The sequence below is a fragment of the Equus caballus genome, chromosome 2 (genome assembly GCF_041296265.1).
Source record: "Equus caballus isolate H_3958 breed thoroughbred chromosome 2, TB-T2T, whole genome shotgun sequence".
NCBI classification, from domain to species: domain Eukaryota; kingdom Metazoa; phylum Chordata; class Mammalia; order Perissodactyla; family Equidae; genus Equus; species Equus caballus.
Window position 1 is genome coordinate 18734144 of NC_091685.1, and position 18673 is coordinate 18752816.

The window sequence follows — 18673 nt, forward strand, 5'->3', positions numbered from 1 at the left end:
TGTAATCAAGAGTGTCAAATGCCAATACTGCAACACAGAATGAAGTCAACACTCTAACCCTATCTGTAAAGAGTCATGTAAAGATGGAGCCCTAGGCCAGGTACTGCAGTCCAAAGAATTTCAAAGAAACAGAAGCCCTCCCTAGAGCTACAGGGGCTTCTTCTCTCCCTCTTATCACTGACAGACACCTGGTGCTGCTGGTCTCCAGCTAGTTCGCAAGCCTCATGCTGAAGTTCATCCTCTAACTGGTCCCAGGAAATCCCAACCCAAACGTACAGCATTATACAATGCATGGTCGGGTTAACCTTGAGCTGTCGGGGAGAGTGGATCTCCACTCCAGCTATTGTTCAACATAAAATCTGTTTGTTTCTATAACCAAACTCTCTTTTAGAAGGATTTCATATGCCTGCTCTCTTCTCTTATCCTAGACAACCTAAAATCAGGTAAATACAGCCCCACTTTAGCTGCAGCCCTACTTCCCTATAAATGGCCTTTCATACTGCTGCCAGATACTTCTCCCACATCAAAAAACCCTGATTGTTTATATCATTCCTCTGCTTCAAAATATCTAGTGCCCTCTACTGCCTACATTATTCTTTAATTCTTTTTTTTTTTTTCAAGATTTTATTTTTTCCTTTTTCTCCCCAAAGCCCCCCAGTACATAGTTGTATATTCTTTGTTGTGGGTCCTTCTAGTTGTGGCATGTGGGACGCTGCCTCAGCGTGGTCTGATGAGCAGTGTCATGTCCGTGCCCAGGATTCGAACCAACGAAACACTGGGCCGCCTGCAGCGGAGCGCGCGAACTTAACCACTCGGCCACGGGGCCAGCCCCTTCTTTAGCTCTTTATAACACAGACTCAACTTTCCATTCTAGCCTCTTCTCTCATCCTAAATAACTACCCATTCACCCCAGCTTCCTGCTTCATAACACTTCTCATTCTTCCCCTGGGGAAAAAAAGGCTTTCATGAGTATTCCCTTGCACACCCTGTTGTTTTCCCAGAATACCTTTTCTCCCTTAATTGGCAAACTCCTACCCAACTTCAAGATTAGGCTCAAATACCAATTCCACTGCAAAGTCTTCCCAGTCACCCACCATGTTGCCCCTAGTAATCACTCCACCTCTGTTCTCACAGCACTTTGTTCATATTTCTGTGATAGCACCTGCTATAGAGAGAGACAGCTGAGTCCCCACAAGACTGTAGATAGGACTAAGAGTCCCTCAAGGACGGGGACTGTCATTAATCTTTGTATCCTCCATGCCTTGTATGGGGTCTGGCATGCAGACCCAATGAAAGGAAGGAAGGAGAAGGATATGTGGACTTCCAGTCAGACAGACAGGAAGCATGCAACATTATCAGGGAGTGAAGCAGTTAGCTGATAAATTGTAAAAGTGATCTTCCAAGTCAAAGGATTTCAAAATACATCAAACTAGTAAGTCTAAAAGGTTCCTGCCACTCCACAATGAGCAAAAGATGCTGTTTAGCAACTGGTATTCATTCAGAGGGACCACCCCCACAGTTGTAATGAGAAACATATACAATTAGGACTACTAACCTGGGGTTTCTCCAGGAAAGTAGCCAAAAGAAACTGTGGCAGAATAGTGCAGACAACAGGCTTAACCTTCAATGCTAATGCCTCCTTCAAAAAACCACAAGACCAAGGATGAGGAAAAAATTATAATTTACACTTTGTTAGCACATAGGCTCACTTTGAGAAAGAAGGATAGTGTAACACTCACCACAAGTTGTAACAAAAAACACAGAACTACCCCACACATTTAAGAGTCCAGAATGCTAACCATTACACCAGAGAATCCCATATTCCCCATGCATTTCAAACCAGCAGCAACAGAAGCCAACCCCAATGTGAACTTGTGCTGACGCCCCTCTCTAGCCCAGTGACATGCAGTAAGCCTAAAAAATACACAATTAAGGAGGGGATAAACTTTAGCAGTACAAAACTGTCAACCATCCCCAAAGTACAGGATTTACTGAGGGTCTAGTAGGTGCCCAGTGCTGTAAAAGGTGTTGACAGGCCTCACCCCAGAAGAATGCAGACTCCCAGATTCCTTGCAAAATCAGGAGAGAAACACCCCATTGTGATAGGTTTGCTTAAGGGCTCTGGGAATGGGAGGGGTAGATAGTTCTCACTGTGAAAGATGCAATCCTGTAGGTGACTCAAGCTATTTTCCATTATCCTGACTGCTGTAGAGCTGTTCTTATTGACCCCCTGCACACAAAGTCCCACACATGTGCCTTCCTTCTCTCAGTCTTCAAGCTAACCTCCCAACACCCCCAGTTTATCATCAGCTAGAAAACTCCACATTGTCTGCTCCAGAATGTCGACTCCAAGTCAAAAACAACATTGTACTCTCATCAAGTATATAATTCAAGCCTAAGGCTGTCAGTCCCAAGTAACAGAAGCCAATTTGCACTCCACTGCAATACGTTGACTTAGAACAGAGCACCAACTCCATTTCTTCCAGAGGCAGACGCCTACCATAAGCAAGGTTGATGATACAGTAGAGTTTGTCAACCTACTACATCAGGTTAAGCAGTCTTGATTTACTGGCTAGGTGCTAGCTCAGTAACAGCAGGAAAACAAAGAGAGAATCTCAACCTCGAACCAATCTGAGGTTTGCATGCAGGATTTCTATACAACATTGATTAGGTCACTCTTGGTACTGAAGTTTCTTAATCAACATTGATGGATCTCTCCCAATACAAGAGGAAAAGGTACTAGGGTTGGGAGGATCAATGAAGCCATTTAAATGCCTGGAGCTACTGAGAGAAAAGCTTCAGAGTTAAACAGTGCAGTGACGTCATGATGACATGTGGGAGCTGCTGACTAAGTGATACACTTGGCACCTGTCCCATGATGAAATTAACTGGATAATAAAACATCTGAACCAGCTGGCCACGCAGCCTAGAGGCCTTCTCAGCCTACTGAGAAGGCACACACTCAGTTTTGGTTGTCTTACTTATTCACTTATTCAACAACATTGCCGCTTGCCCTAGAGGGCAAGGGGCCAAGAGCTATCAGAAGAGTATTCAAAGCATCACAGGTACCCTCAGTAGCTTTTAAAAATGAACTAAAGTTAAAAACCAACCTCCAGATCTTCGAATATATGTACTAAGACCAGTAACTCCACTTGTAGAAATCTATCCTAAAAAGATAAAGAGATGAACAGAAAAATTTATTTACAAGGATGTGTATTATCATATAATAGCAGTGAAAATTAGAAATGTACATGCCCCACAATGGGGAATGTTAAATAAATGACCTTTCCATTTGAGGAAATTCCATACAGCTGTTAAGAAATGATGTTACAGGAGCCGGCCCCGTGGCTGAGTGTTTAAGTTCACATGCTCTGGTTTGGCGGCCCAGCATTTTACCTGTTGAGATCCTGGGCACAAACATGGCACTGCTCATCAGGCCATGCTGAGGCCGTGTCCCACATGCCACAAATAGAAGGACCTACAGCTAGAATATACAACTATGTACTAAGAGCTTTGGGGAGAAGGAAAAATAAAATCTTAAAAAAAAAAAAAAAAGATGGGGCTGGCCCCGGGGCCGAGTGGTTAAGTTCACACGCTCCGCTGCAGGTGGCCCAGTGTTTCGTTGGTTCGAATCCTGGACGCAGACATGGCACTGCTCATCAAACCAGGCTGAGGCAGCGTCCCACATGCCACAACTAGAAGGACCCATAACGAAGAATATGCAACTATGTACTGGGGGGCTTTGGGGAGAAAAAGGAAAAAAAATAAAACCTTTAAAAAAAAAAAGAAATGATGTTACAGACAAAGGCATAAAAAAATGCTCACAAAATAATAACAAGACAGAGAACTACATCACAATAATAAATATACAAAAACAACATTTTATATCTATGGACAGAAAAAGACTAGATGGGAATACAACAAAATATGAACACAGTAATCTATGGGTTGCAGGATTTTGGTTTTCTATGCTTTCTATAAGGATGAAATAGTACGTCTATTTAATGCTTTTTATTAGCCACATTAAAGAGAGGAAAAAAAGCACCGCCCGCCCAAAAGGCCACACTCTGAGGGATACATGTCGGGATGTGGGGGCCTGTCCTGCTTGCCCAGATGTGGCTTCTAGGCTGGCTAATAAGTGGATGCCCAAAGCGAAGCTCTAAGATAATGAGAAAGGTGACTTGACAAACACATCAGAACTAAGACAACCAAAACTAAGTGTGCACTTTCTCGGTAGTCACACATTCACTTATTCAACCATGTTGCCGCTGCCCACGACATACCTGGAACCCCTCAGTTGGAACTGTCTGCAGACTAGTAGTATGATCTTTCCAGTGTTTTCAAGAGCAGTACATTTTCATTGTTTAAGATTGGATTTAATGTTTCAAAACAGCCAAAGTCTTAGATAATATCATTTTCTGACCAAAAATTATGTGTGACTATAAAATGACTGTGGAGTTTCTTATAGGAGTCATAATCTGCCACTGAAGAGGAAAACCACAAAAAGGGTTTTATAAATGTATACAGCACAGGCGCTAATGTCAGAGTATTCTTTTTAATCTCCTATGGTGACTACTGAATGACATTTGTAAACATGAGTTTAGTTCAGTTCAATTCTCCAAATGTTTCTTTTATGCTTAATATGTGCCAGGCACTATGTTAGATGAGGAAGCTACAAGAAGAAATGACACAGTTCCCACCTTTAGCAAAAGTATAGCAAACATCTCCTGGGCTCTTACTCTGTGCCAGACGTTACATTTACTACTTCATTTAACCCTTACGACATCTTGTGAGGTAAATTCTATTATCATCCCCATTTTATACATGAGAAAACTGAGGCTTACAGAATTTATAGGAAACTTGCCCAAGAAGACTAGCAGGAAAATCAAATGTTTAACAAAATATAACACAAGGAGACATGCTCTAAAACATGTTTAAAGTGCTATGGCAACAGATGAGGAAAATAATTCTACCTGAGAATGCAAAAAAAAGAAAAAAAAAGAAAGAAAGAAAAGAGAAGAAAAAGAAACTATGGAGGAAAGTAAGATTGAGCTAGGCACTGAAGGATGAATAGAAATTTGGTACAAGGAGAAAAGGATAATGGTATTCTAAGCAGAGGGAACAGGACAGTATATACAAAGGAAGAGAAGGGTGAAAGTATATGGGTATCTTGGGGTGTACTGCTGCTCTCTCTCAGAGAAGGTGCCCATGCGTGTTTTACACATACATTTGGGCAGATGTGGGTATTCTCTCCTCCTTCACATGGTCCCCAGCATCAGGCAGCAGCACAATATAGCCATCTTGGATGCCATACTCCCTGGCACTATCATCTCCTTAACAGGACAGATGAATCCAGTTCTCAGGCCAGGCGAGAGCTTTGGGAATAACACCATAAACTACCTCTGTTATGGGAGTATAAGAGCTACATGGATTAATACATGTAAAGTGCTTATGACAGTGTCTAGTCCATAACTAACATTTGCTGAGCACTTACTGTTACTACTATTATCACTAGTGCTATTGTCTTCCAGTCTCAACCATCATAACTGTCCTACAGTGAAATCAAGTAAGACCGGGAGCCAAACGTGTGGATGGGTGACTGGGGCTGCAACTCCCCAACCAGAATGGGACCTGATCCAGCTCATCTTGGACAAGAACTCACCAGGATTCAAAGAAGCCTCTGTGAGGGACAGGAGAAAGAAGACGTAGAACTAACATGTGGTGAATTCTGACCACAGACTAGACACTAAACTAAGTGTATATATCCTCTTGTTTAATGCCCACAGCAGTAAGTGTTTCTGAGTTCATCTTAGAGGTGTAGAACCAAAATAATCCCAGTGTGGGAGATGGGAAGAGTGGAGTGGGAGCTGCTGCTGCTGTGGGCTTTTCTCTGATTTCAGCCCCTTATGAGACACTCCCCATGACAGGTACATCTAGTCTATTACTTATTCATTCCCAGCAATGTTACTTATTCGTTCCTAGTAAAGACAGGGCAAAGGAAGGAGGGAAAAAACAACTTTATAAGTGGGCTGAGAAAAATTTCCAAGCTGGTTTCAATATAACCAACTCCAAAAGTAGAAATAACCCTTCCTAGGGTGCAATTTCAAAACTCTACACCCCTGAGATCAAATCAAGAGCTACTTGTTCCCACTGAGAAAGTCAAGAGAGAGGAAACTAGGAACCAAAACAACTCTTATTTAGGGAATAAAAAAGGACTCCTTCCTCCATGCATGTTTTATGGGAGGAAAACGAGAAGAGCCTGCCCCCCCAACACCACCACCTGTCATACCTGCACTTTGCTCCTGAAGCACACAGCAGAGGAGGACAGAGTTAGGAATGGTGCGGTCTTCTGAGAGCCTTAGGAATCTACTTGGGTCACTGTTAAACTTGATTCACAGAGACTGTGGCCATCCTAGTATGATTAATTGCTCCTCTAAACCCTTGACATAAAGGGGAACCAAAAGGAAAAGTTATATTCTCTAATTCTATGGATAAGCAAATCTCCTATAGTTTCCATCTACCACCTATGCATCTTCAGAAAGCTCTGGCCGCTTTTCTCAGAATGACACTAAGGATAATAGGGAATAAAACTACACTAAGGAGCTCAGCGTCCACGGAGAAGTCTGAGTCTCTCCAAAGTTCCTACTCTGAGCCTTTTGTTCTACTGAAGAAATATGTAGGTTAATTAAGTTTGATAATGCTTCCATGAGTTTTATAAACAGAGGAGGGAAAAGGGTCCTGCTGTTGAATGGGCATCATGCCCAGGAATATAGAAGGATCCCTCTAAGACAGGAAATAGAGCAAGAAAAGGGAGCTCTTGTGTGGGACTAGGGTACAATCCTGTACCCCCCTTCACCCAGTCCTCGACAAAGCCCAAGAACTGGAAGCGTCACTGAGAAGCACCACTGGTTTCTGTCCCTCATCTCCCATCTCCTCCCCATGAGCCTGGAGGAAGAAACCCAGACTCTTTCCACCCTCTCAAAACTTCCTTTGACAGGGAAGTCAGAGCAGCAGTTAACGCAGCTCATTCTTGCAAAGACCTGTGTGATGCATGATGAGAGCCCTGAACCTAAAAGGGATTGGCTCCAGCTGTCAGAAGTTCTGAAAAAAGTGTTTGGATGGCATGGGGGAGAGAAAAGGGAAGAGAAGACAGAGATCAATAGAACTTTATAGTTGTATATCCCTTTGTATGTATACAGCATACAAAGCTCTTCATATGTATGTCCTCTTAGAAACAGTTCTCCAACAGACAATGAAAGAAAGTAAAATACCTATAGACCCTGGCAGGATGGGAGTCCACATCTCCTGCCACTCCCCCATTCCTGAAGAAACCCACACTTCACCCTTCTCTGCCCTCTACCTCGCCCATCGCTCTCCAGACCCATGGGGGTCTGGGCCCAGAATCCTGACTGCTGATAAAAGAGGGATGGTTGAAGCACCTTGTTAAGCAGATGGAAATAAAACCACCTACTAAACAGAGAAGAAGAAGTAAAAAGATTTCATTCATCTTCCTCAACAGCCAGAGTCCTGGATCCTCAGATCTGAGAGCATTTTTCTCATCTACGGTCAGTGAAGAGTTTGCCGACCATGCAAAGCAAACACTATTCCCTTTAAACATTATTTTCATAAAAAGTTACCTCCTTTTAAGTCACTGAGTTATCCTTTTCATGGCATCTCTGGCCTATCAACCTGCATTCTTCCTCCTCCCACAATCACTCCTGACTCTCTGTTCTCTCCAGGTGGGACTCTGACTCACTGTAGACACAGACAACTGGAAAGCCTGGCCCCAGAAATCTAGCTACACCTAAGTGAGGCTGCAGGGCCCAGTGGCAAGAGCCCTCCACCCACACTGCCCAGGGAGTGCCCTGCCTGAGTTCTGCTGAGAGCAGGGGACATTTCGTCATTGCCCATTTAAGCAAGAGAACAGGCTGCTGCTGAAGTCGCTGAGAGGACTCCCTCCTACTCACCCACGATCACATTCACAAACTCTGTCCCTTCTATGTAACTGCCTAAACACTCAGAATATGGCCAGCTCAGAGTAAGAGGGTTTTCTAAGCCCTTACGGGATTGATGGACAGCAAAGACCCCACACAACACACACCACAATAAGTATTCACACAATCAGCAAGGATAAAAAGGCAGGGAGCCGGAAGCCTTGTTATACCTCTAAGGTTGTTGAGTCCCTCCAGGAACTTCTGGTACTTGTAAGCGTTCATGCCCCAGCCCAGCTATGTTGGTTCAGTGGCTGGAAGTAGGCACCATAGTGCGTGACAGCTGAGAAGTGACAGCGTGCAAACTGCAAACCAACTGATCTCTACTACTGCGTCTCCTAGCCCCCAAGAACTGGACTTTGACCACACTTACAAGTGATGTCACCAGAGAAGCCTCATTACATTACAGCCCTTTGTGTGCCCTTATTTGTTGCAGTAAGCGGAAATACCTCCCCAGGAGAGGCCAGCCCCTCCTTCGTGCAAATGAGGCAGGCACATTTGCAGGCAGACTACAACAGCCCCTGTCAATCATCTGCCACCTTTCTTTAGACCCCAGCCCAGGCTCCACTGGGATTACTGCTCCTCTGGTTTAAACTCCAGGTAGAGAGGCTTTAATGTGTTTCAGCACACCAGTTAGGGGCTCATCCAACACTTGAGAACGAAACCTTTAAAGAGCCACACTCACCACAAGAATGCCACCAGAACAGGAGCTCTTGGGCAAATATCACATGGCAATGGGGCAGGTTTTACAAAATAAACAACCAACTCTGCACTCTCCTTACAGCAGTCATGTTTACAGACTGGAATACAGCCACTCACAGAGGAGACACTGCATATTAACACAGTCCAAGGCAGGCAGAGGAGATAAGCAGAAACTTAAGCCCACTCCCTAAGCGCTAAAGGCACAATTCAGGGAGGCAGGACCTTCTCCATAGATAACCAGGGAGAAAAATCCAGCTCAGACATCCCCCGCATACTCCCTGCTCCAGGGCACTATTTCACTAAACTGATTCATTTTTGGTTTGTTTCCATGATGTCAGAAGCTGCTGCAAATTTCCTTCTACTCCACTAGCCTCAAAAAGATGACCCCCCCCCCCACCACCACCAATAGGCACAGGTTCTTAGAATAAGTTACACGGATTACACTCAGAGGGAAAAGACCATGAAATTTCTATGGCATCTTTGTTGTAAGGAACTCAAAGTAGTTCATCGGCATTATTATACTCATCTTTGAAAACATTTTTCTGAAAATAACTGTAAATTTTCATTTACAGATGAGAAAACAGAGGTTACACAATCTGTCCAAAAGTCACACATCAGGCCAATAAAATAGCTTGGAAAGAACCTATGTTTCCCAAACCTGAGCTTGGTTCTCTGGCTCACCTTACCAAGAAAGCCATGGCATCCTGGAAACCCATGAGCAACCAACTGAGACAGACTCCAGTGAACAACCCCTCATAAGAGAGACTTCCCTCTCCCAGGTCTGAAGTTTTTCTAAGCAACCTGCCATGCAGGCTGCTGTTCAGTGACTTGGGATAGAAGTCACAGTGTGCCAAATTTAATGTTCCACAAAACTCCTAATTATGCAGGTTGGATGCAGGGGGAGAAATTGTCTAAGTAGCATTGTGAAAACAAAGAAAAAAGGGCATATGCTCACTTGAAAAGATCGGGCTAAATAATATTAACAGCTGCTAAGATAATGGAAGGGGAAAAATAAAATAATAAAAATGACCAACCCAAGCTTTTGTGCCTTCTGATGCTACTAGTCAGTCAACAGTACCAACAAGGAAGACACTGCACACGGCCACTGTGTGCAGCTGTGAGTATTAGGAGTCACTGGGGATACAATACATGGTTCCTTTTCTCAAAGAACAATTTAATGGGCAAGATTAAAGGTTAAAAGGGAGTTTAACGTGGGGGCTGGCCCAGTGGCATAGCAGTTAAGTTTGCCCGCTCCGCTTTGGCAGCCCAGGGTTCGCTGGTTCAGATTCCAGGTGTGGACCTACACATCACTTATCAAGCCATGCTGTGGCAGGCGTCCCAGATATACAGGAAGATGGGTACAGATGTTAGCTCAGCACCAATCTTCCTCAGCAAAAAGAGGAGGATTGGCGGCGGATGTTAGCTCAGGGCTAACCTTCCTCAAAAAAAAAAAGAGAGAAAGAGAGTTTAATGTTTACAGAGCATAAGTTAGTGGAATACAGTGTGTGTGTGTGTGTATACTGTATATATAGAGATTCTACAGTGTACGACTGTGAGAATCACAGAATCTTTGATGTCACCTAGTCCAACAGCCCAGGTGCCTTGGATTCCTCATCTCTGAAATCAGGATGTGGACTGAGAAAGGCAAACATTAAATGGCAGTTCAGATCATGAGTGTCTGTTTCCTGGCACAATCCCACTTATTTCTCCAGGAAGAGTACGGATAATAGAGTACGCTGGAAAGACCTTTGGTTCTAGAGTCAAGATACCTGGATTCCAGAGTCTACCTCAAGATCCAACTTTGCCACTAACTAGCTATGTGAGCAGGAGCCCCAAATTTCTCTAAAATGCTAGTTCTTAACTTTTTTTAGCTTACAAACTCCAGTGAGAATCTGATGAAAATTAAAGATACTCTCCTCAGAGAAAGGCACATACTCACCTACATACAAACTTTGTTTACAAGTAGCGGGAGGTCAATGAACCACAGGTAAAGAACCTCTCAATTGATCTCTTAAGACCTCTTCTGTGTCACGATCTGAAAGCAATTAACATAGTGCCATCTGAACACAAGAACAAGCTGTAAAGGAATGACCAACCAGCCAGAGGAGAGCTGGGTCCTCTTGCTTAACAACCCACTGTAAAATCCTGTTCAGAGATTCCTCCCACCTAAAGGAGGAAATCAGCCCAGACAACAGGAATCTAACAGCAGGAACAACCGACTTTTAAAATAGCCACTTGAACTAAGTGCATTTAAAAGACAACATGTGCTAGTTTGTCATTTCCTCTGTGTGTTTCACCATTAAGTTGTTTAATAACATTTTATCAGATAAAAATTAAACAAAAACAAGGATGTTTGGAATTACGAAGTGAGTGACGGTTCCAATTTGAGGATCTTGGGAAAGGGAGGGAGTGCAGTGGCCTGGGCTCCAGTCGTATTCTTGCAAACCAGGGACCTTTCCCTGGAATCAGAGCATTCCAAAGCACTATAGTCCAATACTTCTATATGCTCTTCATGGCTGTTCATCTTTTATCCTCACAGGCTCCACAATGGTGAATAGTGAGATGTAACCTTGGGTAGTAAGAGAGATTCTGCCCTAAGTACCAGACAGAGACAGACAAACGTGAAAGACTTAGGATCTGGCAGTCTAATAGGCATTCTGGCCAGCTGCTGACAAAGGGGGAAAAAAAGCCCTGCTGTCTGCAACAGCCCTTACAAAGGCACAGACACCTAAGAGCTGAGTGGAACTTGATTGAATGCATGCAGATCAGGAAGTCCAGACTACAGTGCATGAGGTGCGGTCCTTAGGGCTTCTGACTCTATAGCAACAGGATGACAGTTAAAAAGAAATACCTGCCCTGCCCTCGAGTGGGCTCAGGGAAGCCAGGGCCCAAGTGAAGTGAAGGCCTGAGTCAGGTTCAGGATATTACTCCCAAGAGAGGACAGCAGGTCCTCCAGCAGAGAGTTACAACTGAGGAGAAACTTACAGGCCAATGAAGAGAGAACAAGTGCTATCTTGGAGTTCCCACAGTTCCCCAAAACTCCTCTAGAAATCAACACCTAACATAATTTTCCTTTGAAGCAATCCTTCTCCTAAAAACAAAGGTCCTCCTGCCACAAGGAACCCTCATACCAGGGTCAGTGAAACTAATCCTGGACAGCCAGTTTAAGGAATTGACCCAATCATTGATTCCACATACATGTACTGCATACTTACCATGCACCAGGCACTGACCTAGGTGCTGGGAACACAGAATTTGATATCTGAGAGAAAGTAAGAGGAAAAAGCAGGGAATCTGCTTCCTCAGATTCAGGGAAGATTCAAACTGAGGGTACAGCTGACTTCCAACTGCTCATTTTCTAGACCAGCCCTGAAGACAAGAGGTTTAGAGACATGAAAGGTAACTCTCCTCAGATTAATACATCCATTTTCTTTGAGGCAGAGCTGACACCCTGACAGCCAGTTGCCACTGTTACCCCAAAGCAGCTGCTGACCCAGGAAGACAACAAAAATGTCTCCAGTGACTTAAGAGGCCAGTAACAAAAGCAGGTGCCAGGTTCGTGGTCCTATTCAGGGAGCAACAAAGATCACTTTCTTCACTGTCTCCCCCGGCAGCAGTGTCTGATGGAGAGAGGGGTTGAATTACACCTTGTCCCTCTGGTCTGCTAGAGAGAAAATGAGTTAGCCATCTGAAGAAAGGGTTGTCCCCAGAGCCAAAGCTGCCTCTGCAGGGCCGAGGAACAGAAGACAAAAGAAGTCAGACCTCATGCTTAGAAGGAAAGGAATGAAATGGCAAGACTAAGGGGAACTAAGTGTGGGTTTGGCAGCAAGCGTCCAAGGAGTTCTGCCCGCTCTATGCTCACCCCAGGCCTGGAGAGGTACTTTGTGTGGATCAGACCCATACTACAGGGCCCAACAATGAGCTTAAAAAGGGCTCATGCTTTAGGCCACAAATCCTCAAATCAGCTTTCTCTCCTTGATCCTTTTCTTTTTGGCTGTGTGGTCTATGGAGAAATGGGTGCATCTTATGAATCCCTACGGTGATTATGTAATACTACAAGACCAAACAAGGTAAAACAGGTTGACTAATTGGGAGGGAAGGCAAAAATATTGGCTCTTAGGGTAAATATGCACCTGCATGACCTCAGATTCTAGTCCTACCTGAAACTAAGGTTCCCCTCTAAGTTTATAAAATCATAAAATAATGTAAAAAGCCTCACTACTGGGTATTCTGAGGACCTAAGAAAAAAATCAGAGGCAAGGGTCACCTGCCACTGGAACAAGGTTATAGACTTCCAGCAAAGAGATGGAAGGGAAGAAAACTTATTTCGACAAAAGCATACTGAAACACGTACAGATACCCAGGTGTAACAGAGATCAACAGCTTCCCCCCTCCTCCAAGAACAGTTTCTCTCATCAACTCCATCAGGACCCAGACAAAGGACAAAGCTGCACCTCTAAGGCAGTATACGGTAGGCACTTGCTAAAGAGAACCACATTCAGTTATTCTAACAACCTGGGGGGAAGAAGTGCTTGCTGGTTTAAATCACCTGGATTCCTCCAACAGCAAACGAAACAAGACTCCAAAAAGACAGGCCACCAACTTCCGGTAGCATTCCTTTGTTGCTTTTGAGCAGAGGAAGGAGTCAAAATAAACATTTTTGAGAAGTCAGATTCCAGACCCTAAAAATAACACAATGGAATTTTCCTCTGAAGCTGTCTTTTGCTAACAATGAGGTTATATTTTTTAAAAAGTCCAAGATAGACTGTATAGTGGTGACTCCAGGATGGCAGACTATGAGATCTAAGAAACTTATTACTACTGCTGAGTCCCCATTCTATGGGAGGACATCACAATGTTAAGGGGGTGCTAAAAGTACCTACTAGGCAGAACCTCAGTGAGAATGTCAACATTTGCTTAATGAGTAGTGGGTACATATGTTTCCATCATAGTATTATCTATACCTGTCTATATGCTTGAAATATTCATAATAAAAAATTAAAGCAATGGATGATACTATCCATCAAATTTATAAATATGTATAACCTTTGACCCAGCAATTCCACACCTAAGAATTTCTCCTAAAGATACACATATGCAAAATAATAAGTATACAACTAAGCTTTGCATTATAGCATTTTGTAATAGCAAAAGATTGGCAACACCCTAACTGTCCATTAACGAGGAACTGGCTAAATAAATGAGAGTACATCCATATAATGGAATAATAAGCATGGAAGAAAAAAGGTCTTTACAAGCTGACATGGATTAATATTCAAAATATAATAAGTAAAACAAAAAGTCAGAACAGAGTGTATGTTACCCCTCATTTGTGTTTTAAAAAGAGAAAGGAAGAATATATAGAATTTAGGTCCTACACAGGCAGGGACTTTTTATCTGTTTTGTTTGCTGTTTATCCCCAGAGCCTAGCATAGTACCCGGCACATACTAGGTGCTCAATAAATATTTGCTGGATTAATTTCTTTTTTTGGTGGGGCAGGGTGGGGGGAGGGGGGGGCGGAGATTAGCCCTGAGGTAACATCCGCCTCCAATCCTCCTCCTTTCTGCTGAGGAAGATGGGTCCTGAGCCAACATCCGTGCCCATCTTCCTCTACCCTACATGTAGGGAGCCTGCCACAGCACAGCCAGACAGTGTGTAGGTCCGCACCTGGGATCCGAACCAGCAAACCCTGAGCAACTGAAGAAGAACGTGTGAACCTAACCACTGTACCACGGGGCCAGTCCCTGGATTAATTTCTTAATTCACAAGATATGTAAATGAATAAATGCACATATCATCTCTGGAAGGAAGCACAATAAACTTTAAGACAAATATTGTTTGTTTTCAGGGAAGGGAAAAGGATGGCTGGGGTGAAAAAAAGATTTTTCACTGTATAATTTTCACTGTTTTTTTTATACCTTTTGAATATCCAATTATATGAACATGTTACCTAGTCAAAAAATAAACAAAGGTTTAAAAGTCAAGAATTTGAGGTTCTGAATCCTGATCCCAGCAATGCCACGGACTACATACTCTTCTCACTCAATCATTCACACGTTCAGCAAGCCTAGCCTGTGCCAAATTTGTAGAGCACTAAGGATGAAGATGAAGAGTTCAGAGTCTCTTCCCTCAAGCAGCTTACAACCTAGTGAGGGAGACAAGCAAGTGAACCAACACACAATATAGTGCAGCTGATGCTGATAAAGGTGCACAGAAGCAAAGAGAAAAAGAAGCATAGAAGCCTAGGGAAGGCTTCCCGAAGGAGACAGCACTGGAACTGGGACTTCGGGGCCGGAGAGAATTAGACTGACGGGGACAGGAGTGTGTAGACAGAGGAAACAAAGGAGAAACATGAGAGAACACGATGCATTTAAGTAACCTAAAATAGTTTGCTATGGATAGAGTGCAGGGTACTCTCTACCCTGGAAGAATGATGGTACGACATGAAAGTTTTGCATGCCATGCTAAAGAAACCATATTTCACCCTAAAGAAAATGGGATGCCATTGAAAGGGTTTAAGCTTGGGCAGGGCTATTTTGTTTTGATCAGATTTTAATTTTAGAAAGAGCATTCTAGCAGTAGCGAAAAGGAGGGGAGTAAGCCAGAAGGGAGGAGAGCCAGTTAGGATAGTATTATGATTGCTTATATGCTGAGAAATAGTAGCATCTGAAGTAAGAAAGTAGTATCGGGGATGGGAAGGAAGGCAGGCATGTGAGATCTGAAGTAGAATTATACAGCATCTGGTCACTGTTTTTATTTGAGTTGGGGTGAATGGATGAATAGAGGGAAGATTCTCAAGTCACTTGTTTGATTGGGTAGAAGACAGTGCCTTAAAGAAAGCAAGGTAGGCAAGAGAAAAGCAGGTTTGCTGGGATGAAGACAAAGGGTTCATTTGGAACACAGTAAGTAAAAGATACCTACACACAATATGCAAAACAAGTCCTCTAGAACTCAGAGATAAGGGTCTGGAGCTCAGGAGAGAGATCTAGCCCAGCAGTTGAAGCCCTGAGTAAGAATAAAGTCATTCAAGAAAACTATGTAGAAGGCCAAAGACAAGATCCTAGAAAGTATCTTTATTTAAAGGAAGATAAACCTGTAAATGAAGGAAGAAATTCAGGGAAGGATGAGGTCACGGAAGAAGAAACTTTTCAGGGGGACGGAGTGGAGTGTTTCATGGTGTCAAGTACCACAGAAAGGTCACGTAAGATCAGGGCTGAAAAATTACCATTGGATTTGGCAATTAGGAGGTGATTAGTGACCTTGACAAGAGCAATTTCAGGAAAGCAGAGGGGGTTGGAAGCTAAAGGGCAGGTATATACCACTCTTAAGAATCTTGGGGGAAACAAAGAACATGGCTGTGAAAGGGGATTCTCACTTAATATCTCTTATTTCCCACTTCCACTCCCATAATACATCTGAGTATTATTTCAAGAAAACTAGGTAGGAAAATGCATATAAAATAGTGGTAGCACTCTATTAGATGTTAGGTGTAGAATAATCCAATGTATTACTACTACTACATACATTAAAGCTGGTTTCATTTACTCCATAAATCACCTAACATTTTTGGACACGTGCAAAATACAGAGCTGGCAATGTGGGAGATAAAATGGAGTTTATGATACAGTCCTCAATCTCTAGAGCTTCCAGTCTTGTGGAAGAAAATAATGCAAATATACAAATACGACATTAAAGTACAATATAAATGATACAGAAAAAAAGAATGACTATTAGCATTTAGGAAACTAGAACTAACTTCCAGTGACGTGATCAGAGGTTTCCTAGAGGGCTTTGAGCTGGTTGTGAACAATGGGTATGATTCTATATGGCAGATCCAGTGAGTGATAGCACCCCAGGAAGACAGTCTTGTCTGACTTAGATGTGAGGAGGCAGTTGGAAAGGATGCTGGAAAAGTTATTATGAAGGGCTTTAAATCAAGCTGAGAAGATTAAGCCCTGCCTCTCTTCTGACTGCTGCTCTGCAGTGCCAACTGCCTGTGGGGCATTTCATTTCCACCTGAGCACACCACAACTTAAACTCAAGTTATCAAAAGCGAATCCAGGGGCTGGCTGGTGGTGTAGTGGTTAAGCTCGTATGCTCTGCTTAGGTAGCCCAGGGTTCGCCAGTTTAGATCCGAGGCGTGGACCTACACACCACTTATGGAGTCACGCTGTGGCAGGCATCCTACATATAAAATAAAGGAAGATGGGCACAGATGTTAGCTCAGGGCCAATCTTCCTTAGCAAAAAGAGAAGGACTGGCGGTGGATGCTAGCTCAAGGCTAATCTTCCTCAAAAAAAAAAAAAAAAAAAAAAGTGAATCCACATCTTTCCTCCCCAAATCAATGCCTCCTTTTAATTTCCCACTTTGAGTAATGGCACCATCCTTCCCCAACCATCAATTCTTATCAGTTCTTCCAAATGCCTCCCACAGTCATCTTCTCCTTTCTAACAGTCAACCTCTCCTGTCTAATCCTCATTACCTCTCACCTGGATTGCTAAAATAGCCTCAAAAGAAAATGGATTTCCCTCCTCATGCAATCCATGCTGCACGTGCTGCCAGATCAATCTTCCTAAACCACAGCCTTAATGAAATCATTCCAATACATAAAACCTCGACAATAGCCTAAAACCTACCACAGGGGAAAAAAAAGTCTCAACGAAGTGTAAAAACTCAAACACAAGGTACAACTTTTGTGGAGAGTAGTTTAGCAAAACGTATCTCAAGTTTTTTTAAAGTGTCCAATGACTTTTTTCTTTTCCCCCCCCTCCTCAAAGCCCCAGTACATGGTTGTATATCCTAGTTGTAGGTCGTTCTAGTTCTTCTATGTGAGCTGCCGCCACAGCATGGCAACTGACAGACAGGTGGTGTGGTTCTGTGACTGGAAAGTGAACCCCGGCCACCAAAGCAGTGAGAGCACTGAAGTTTAACCACTAGGCCTTCAAGGCTGGCTCGTCCAATGACTTTCGACACAGCAATTTCACTTTTAGGAATTTATATAAAAGAAATGTTATTAAATGTGCAACATCTGTGTGTTTGTATATATATATACACACAAGTACATTCATGTCATTGTTTATAACATCAAACAATGCAAACTTACCTAAAAGTCCAACAATAGGGGACTGTCTCAAGTGCACTGCACCCATGCACAGGAATACTGACAGCAATATAAATTATGATATGGATACATATCATACGGATACATATTTTTTGACACTGAAAGATTTTCACCATACAGTAACTGAAGAAAACAAGTTACAAACAGTATGAATTTGCAAAATAGGTATCTACATGTATATATTTGCAGAAGAAAATGTCCGAAATACAGCAAAATGTTTACGGTGGTCATCCAAAAATGGCAGGATTTTAGGTGACTTTAATTTTATAGTTTTGTTTATTATTTTATAATTTTCATACAATAAACATGGATATTTTGTGAAATAAAAAGAAGGGGAGATTCTACCACAACTAATACCCAACAGTATCACAACTCTTTTAGATTTTCTAAACATGCTTTTTCTAGAGATAGCAGGAACTTTATATGCAACCCAACAATAGAACCCACTGTTACAGCACCAAAGAAATAAGGATGAAGAAGGGACAGTCTGCCCTCATTGAATTCACAGTCAAGAGGAGCAATTAAGCAGATAACTGTAAAATACGATGATAAGTTCAATTACAAAGGGATGCATAAAGTAACATGAGAGCTCAGACGAAAAGGTAAGTTAAATGTTTCCTGTTGGGGTGGGAGGAAAGATGCTATAACACCATAAAAAGCTAGTTTTGAGCTGGGACAAAAGAGTACAGTATGAACAGGAGTTTGTGAAGCCAATAAAACAGAAAGAACATCCGAGGCATAGGAAACAGCAAAACAAGGGATGAAACTAAGAATCATCCCCATGCTCGGAAGTCTGAACTTTACCCTGTAAAGAAACAGAAAGCAATGAGCACTGGAGTTTTTAAGAAGAGATATGGT

General features: G+C 42.8%; 1 protein-coding gene across 16 annotated transcripts in view; it reads right to left on the reverse strand.

Annotated features, from left to right (window-relative positions):
- Window positions 1–18673, reverse strand: part of MACF1 (microtubule actin crosslinking factor 1) — a 323887-nt gene that overhangs the window by 252617 nt on the left and 52597 nt on the right. Inside the window, exon 1 of one of the 16 annotated variants that reach the window (XM_070260392.1) lies at window positions 8165–8388. The exons of the other annotated variants lie outside the window; for them this stretch is intronic. Coding sequence (XP_070116493.1) covers window positions 8165–8216 — 52 coding nt within the window. The 5' untranslated portion in view covers window positions 8217–8388. Of the gene's footprint in view, window positions 1–8164; window positions 8389–18673 lie in introns of those variants that run through there. 16 annotated transcript variants of the gene reach the window in all.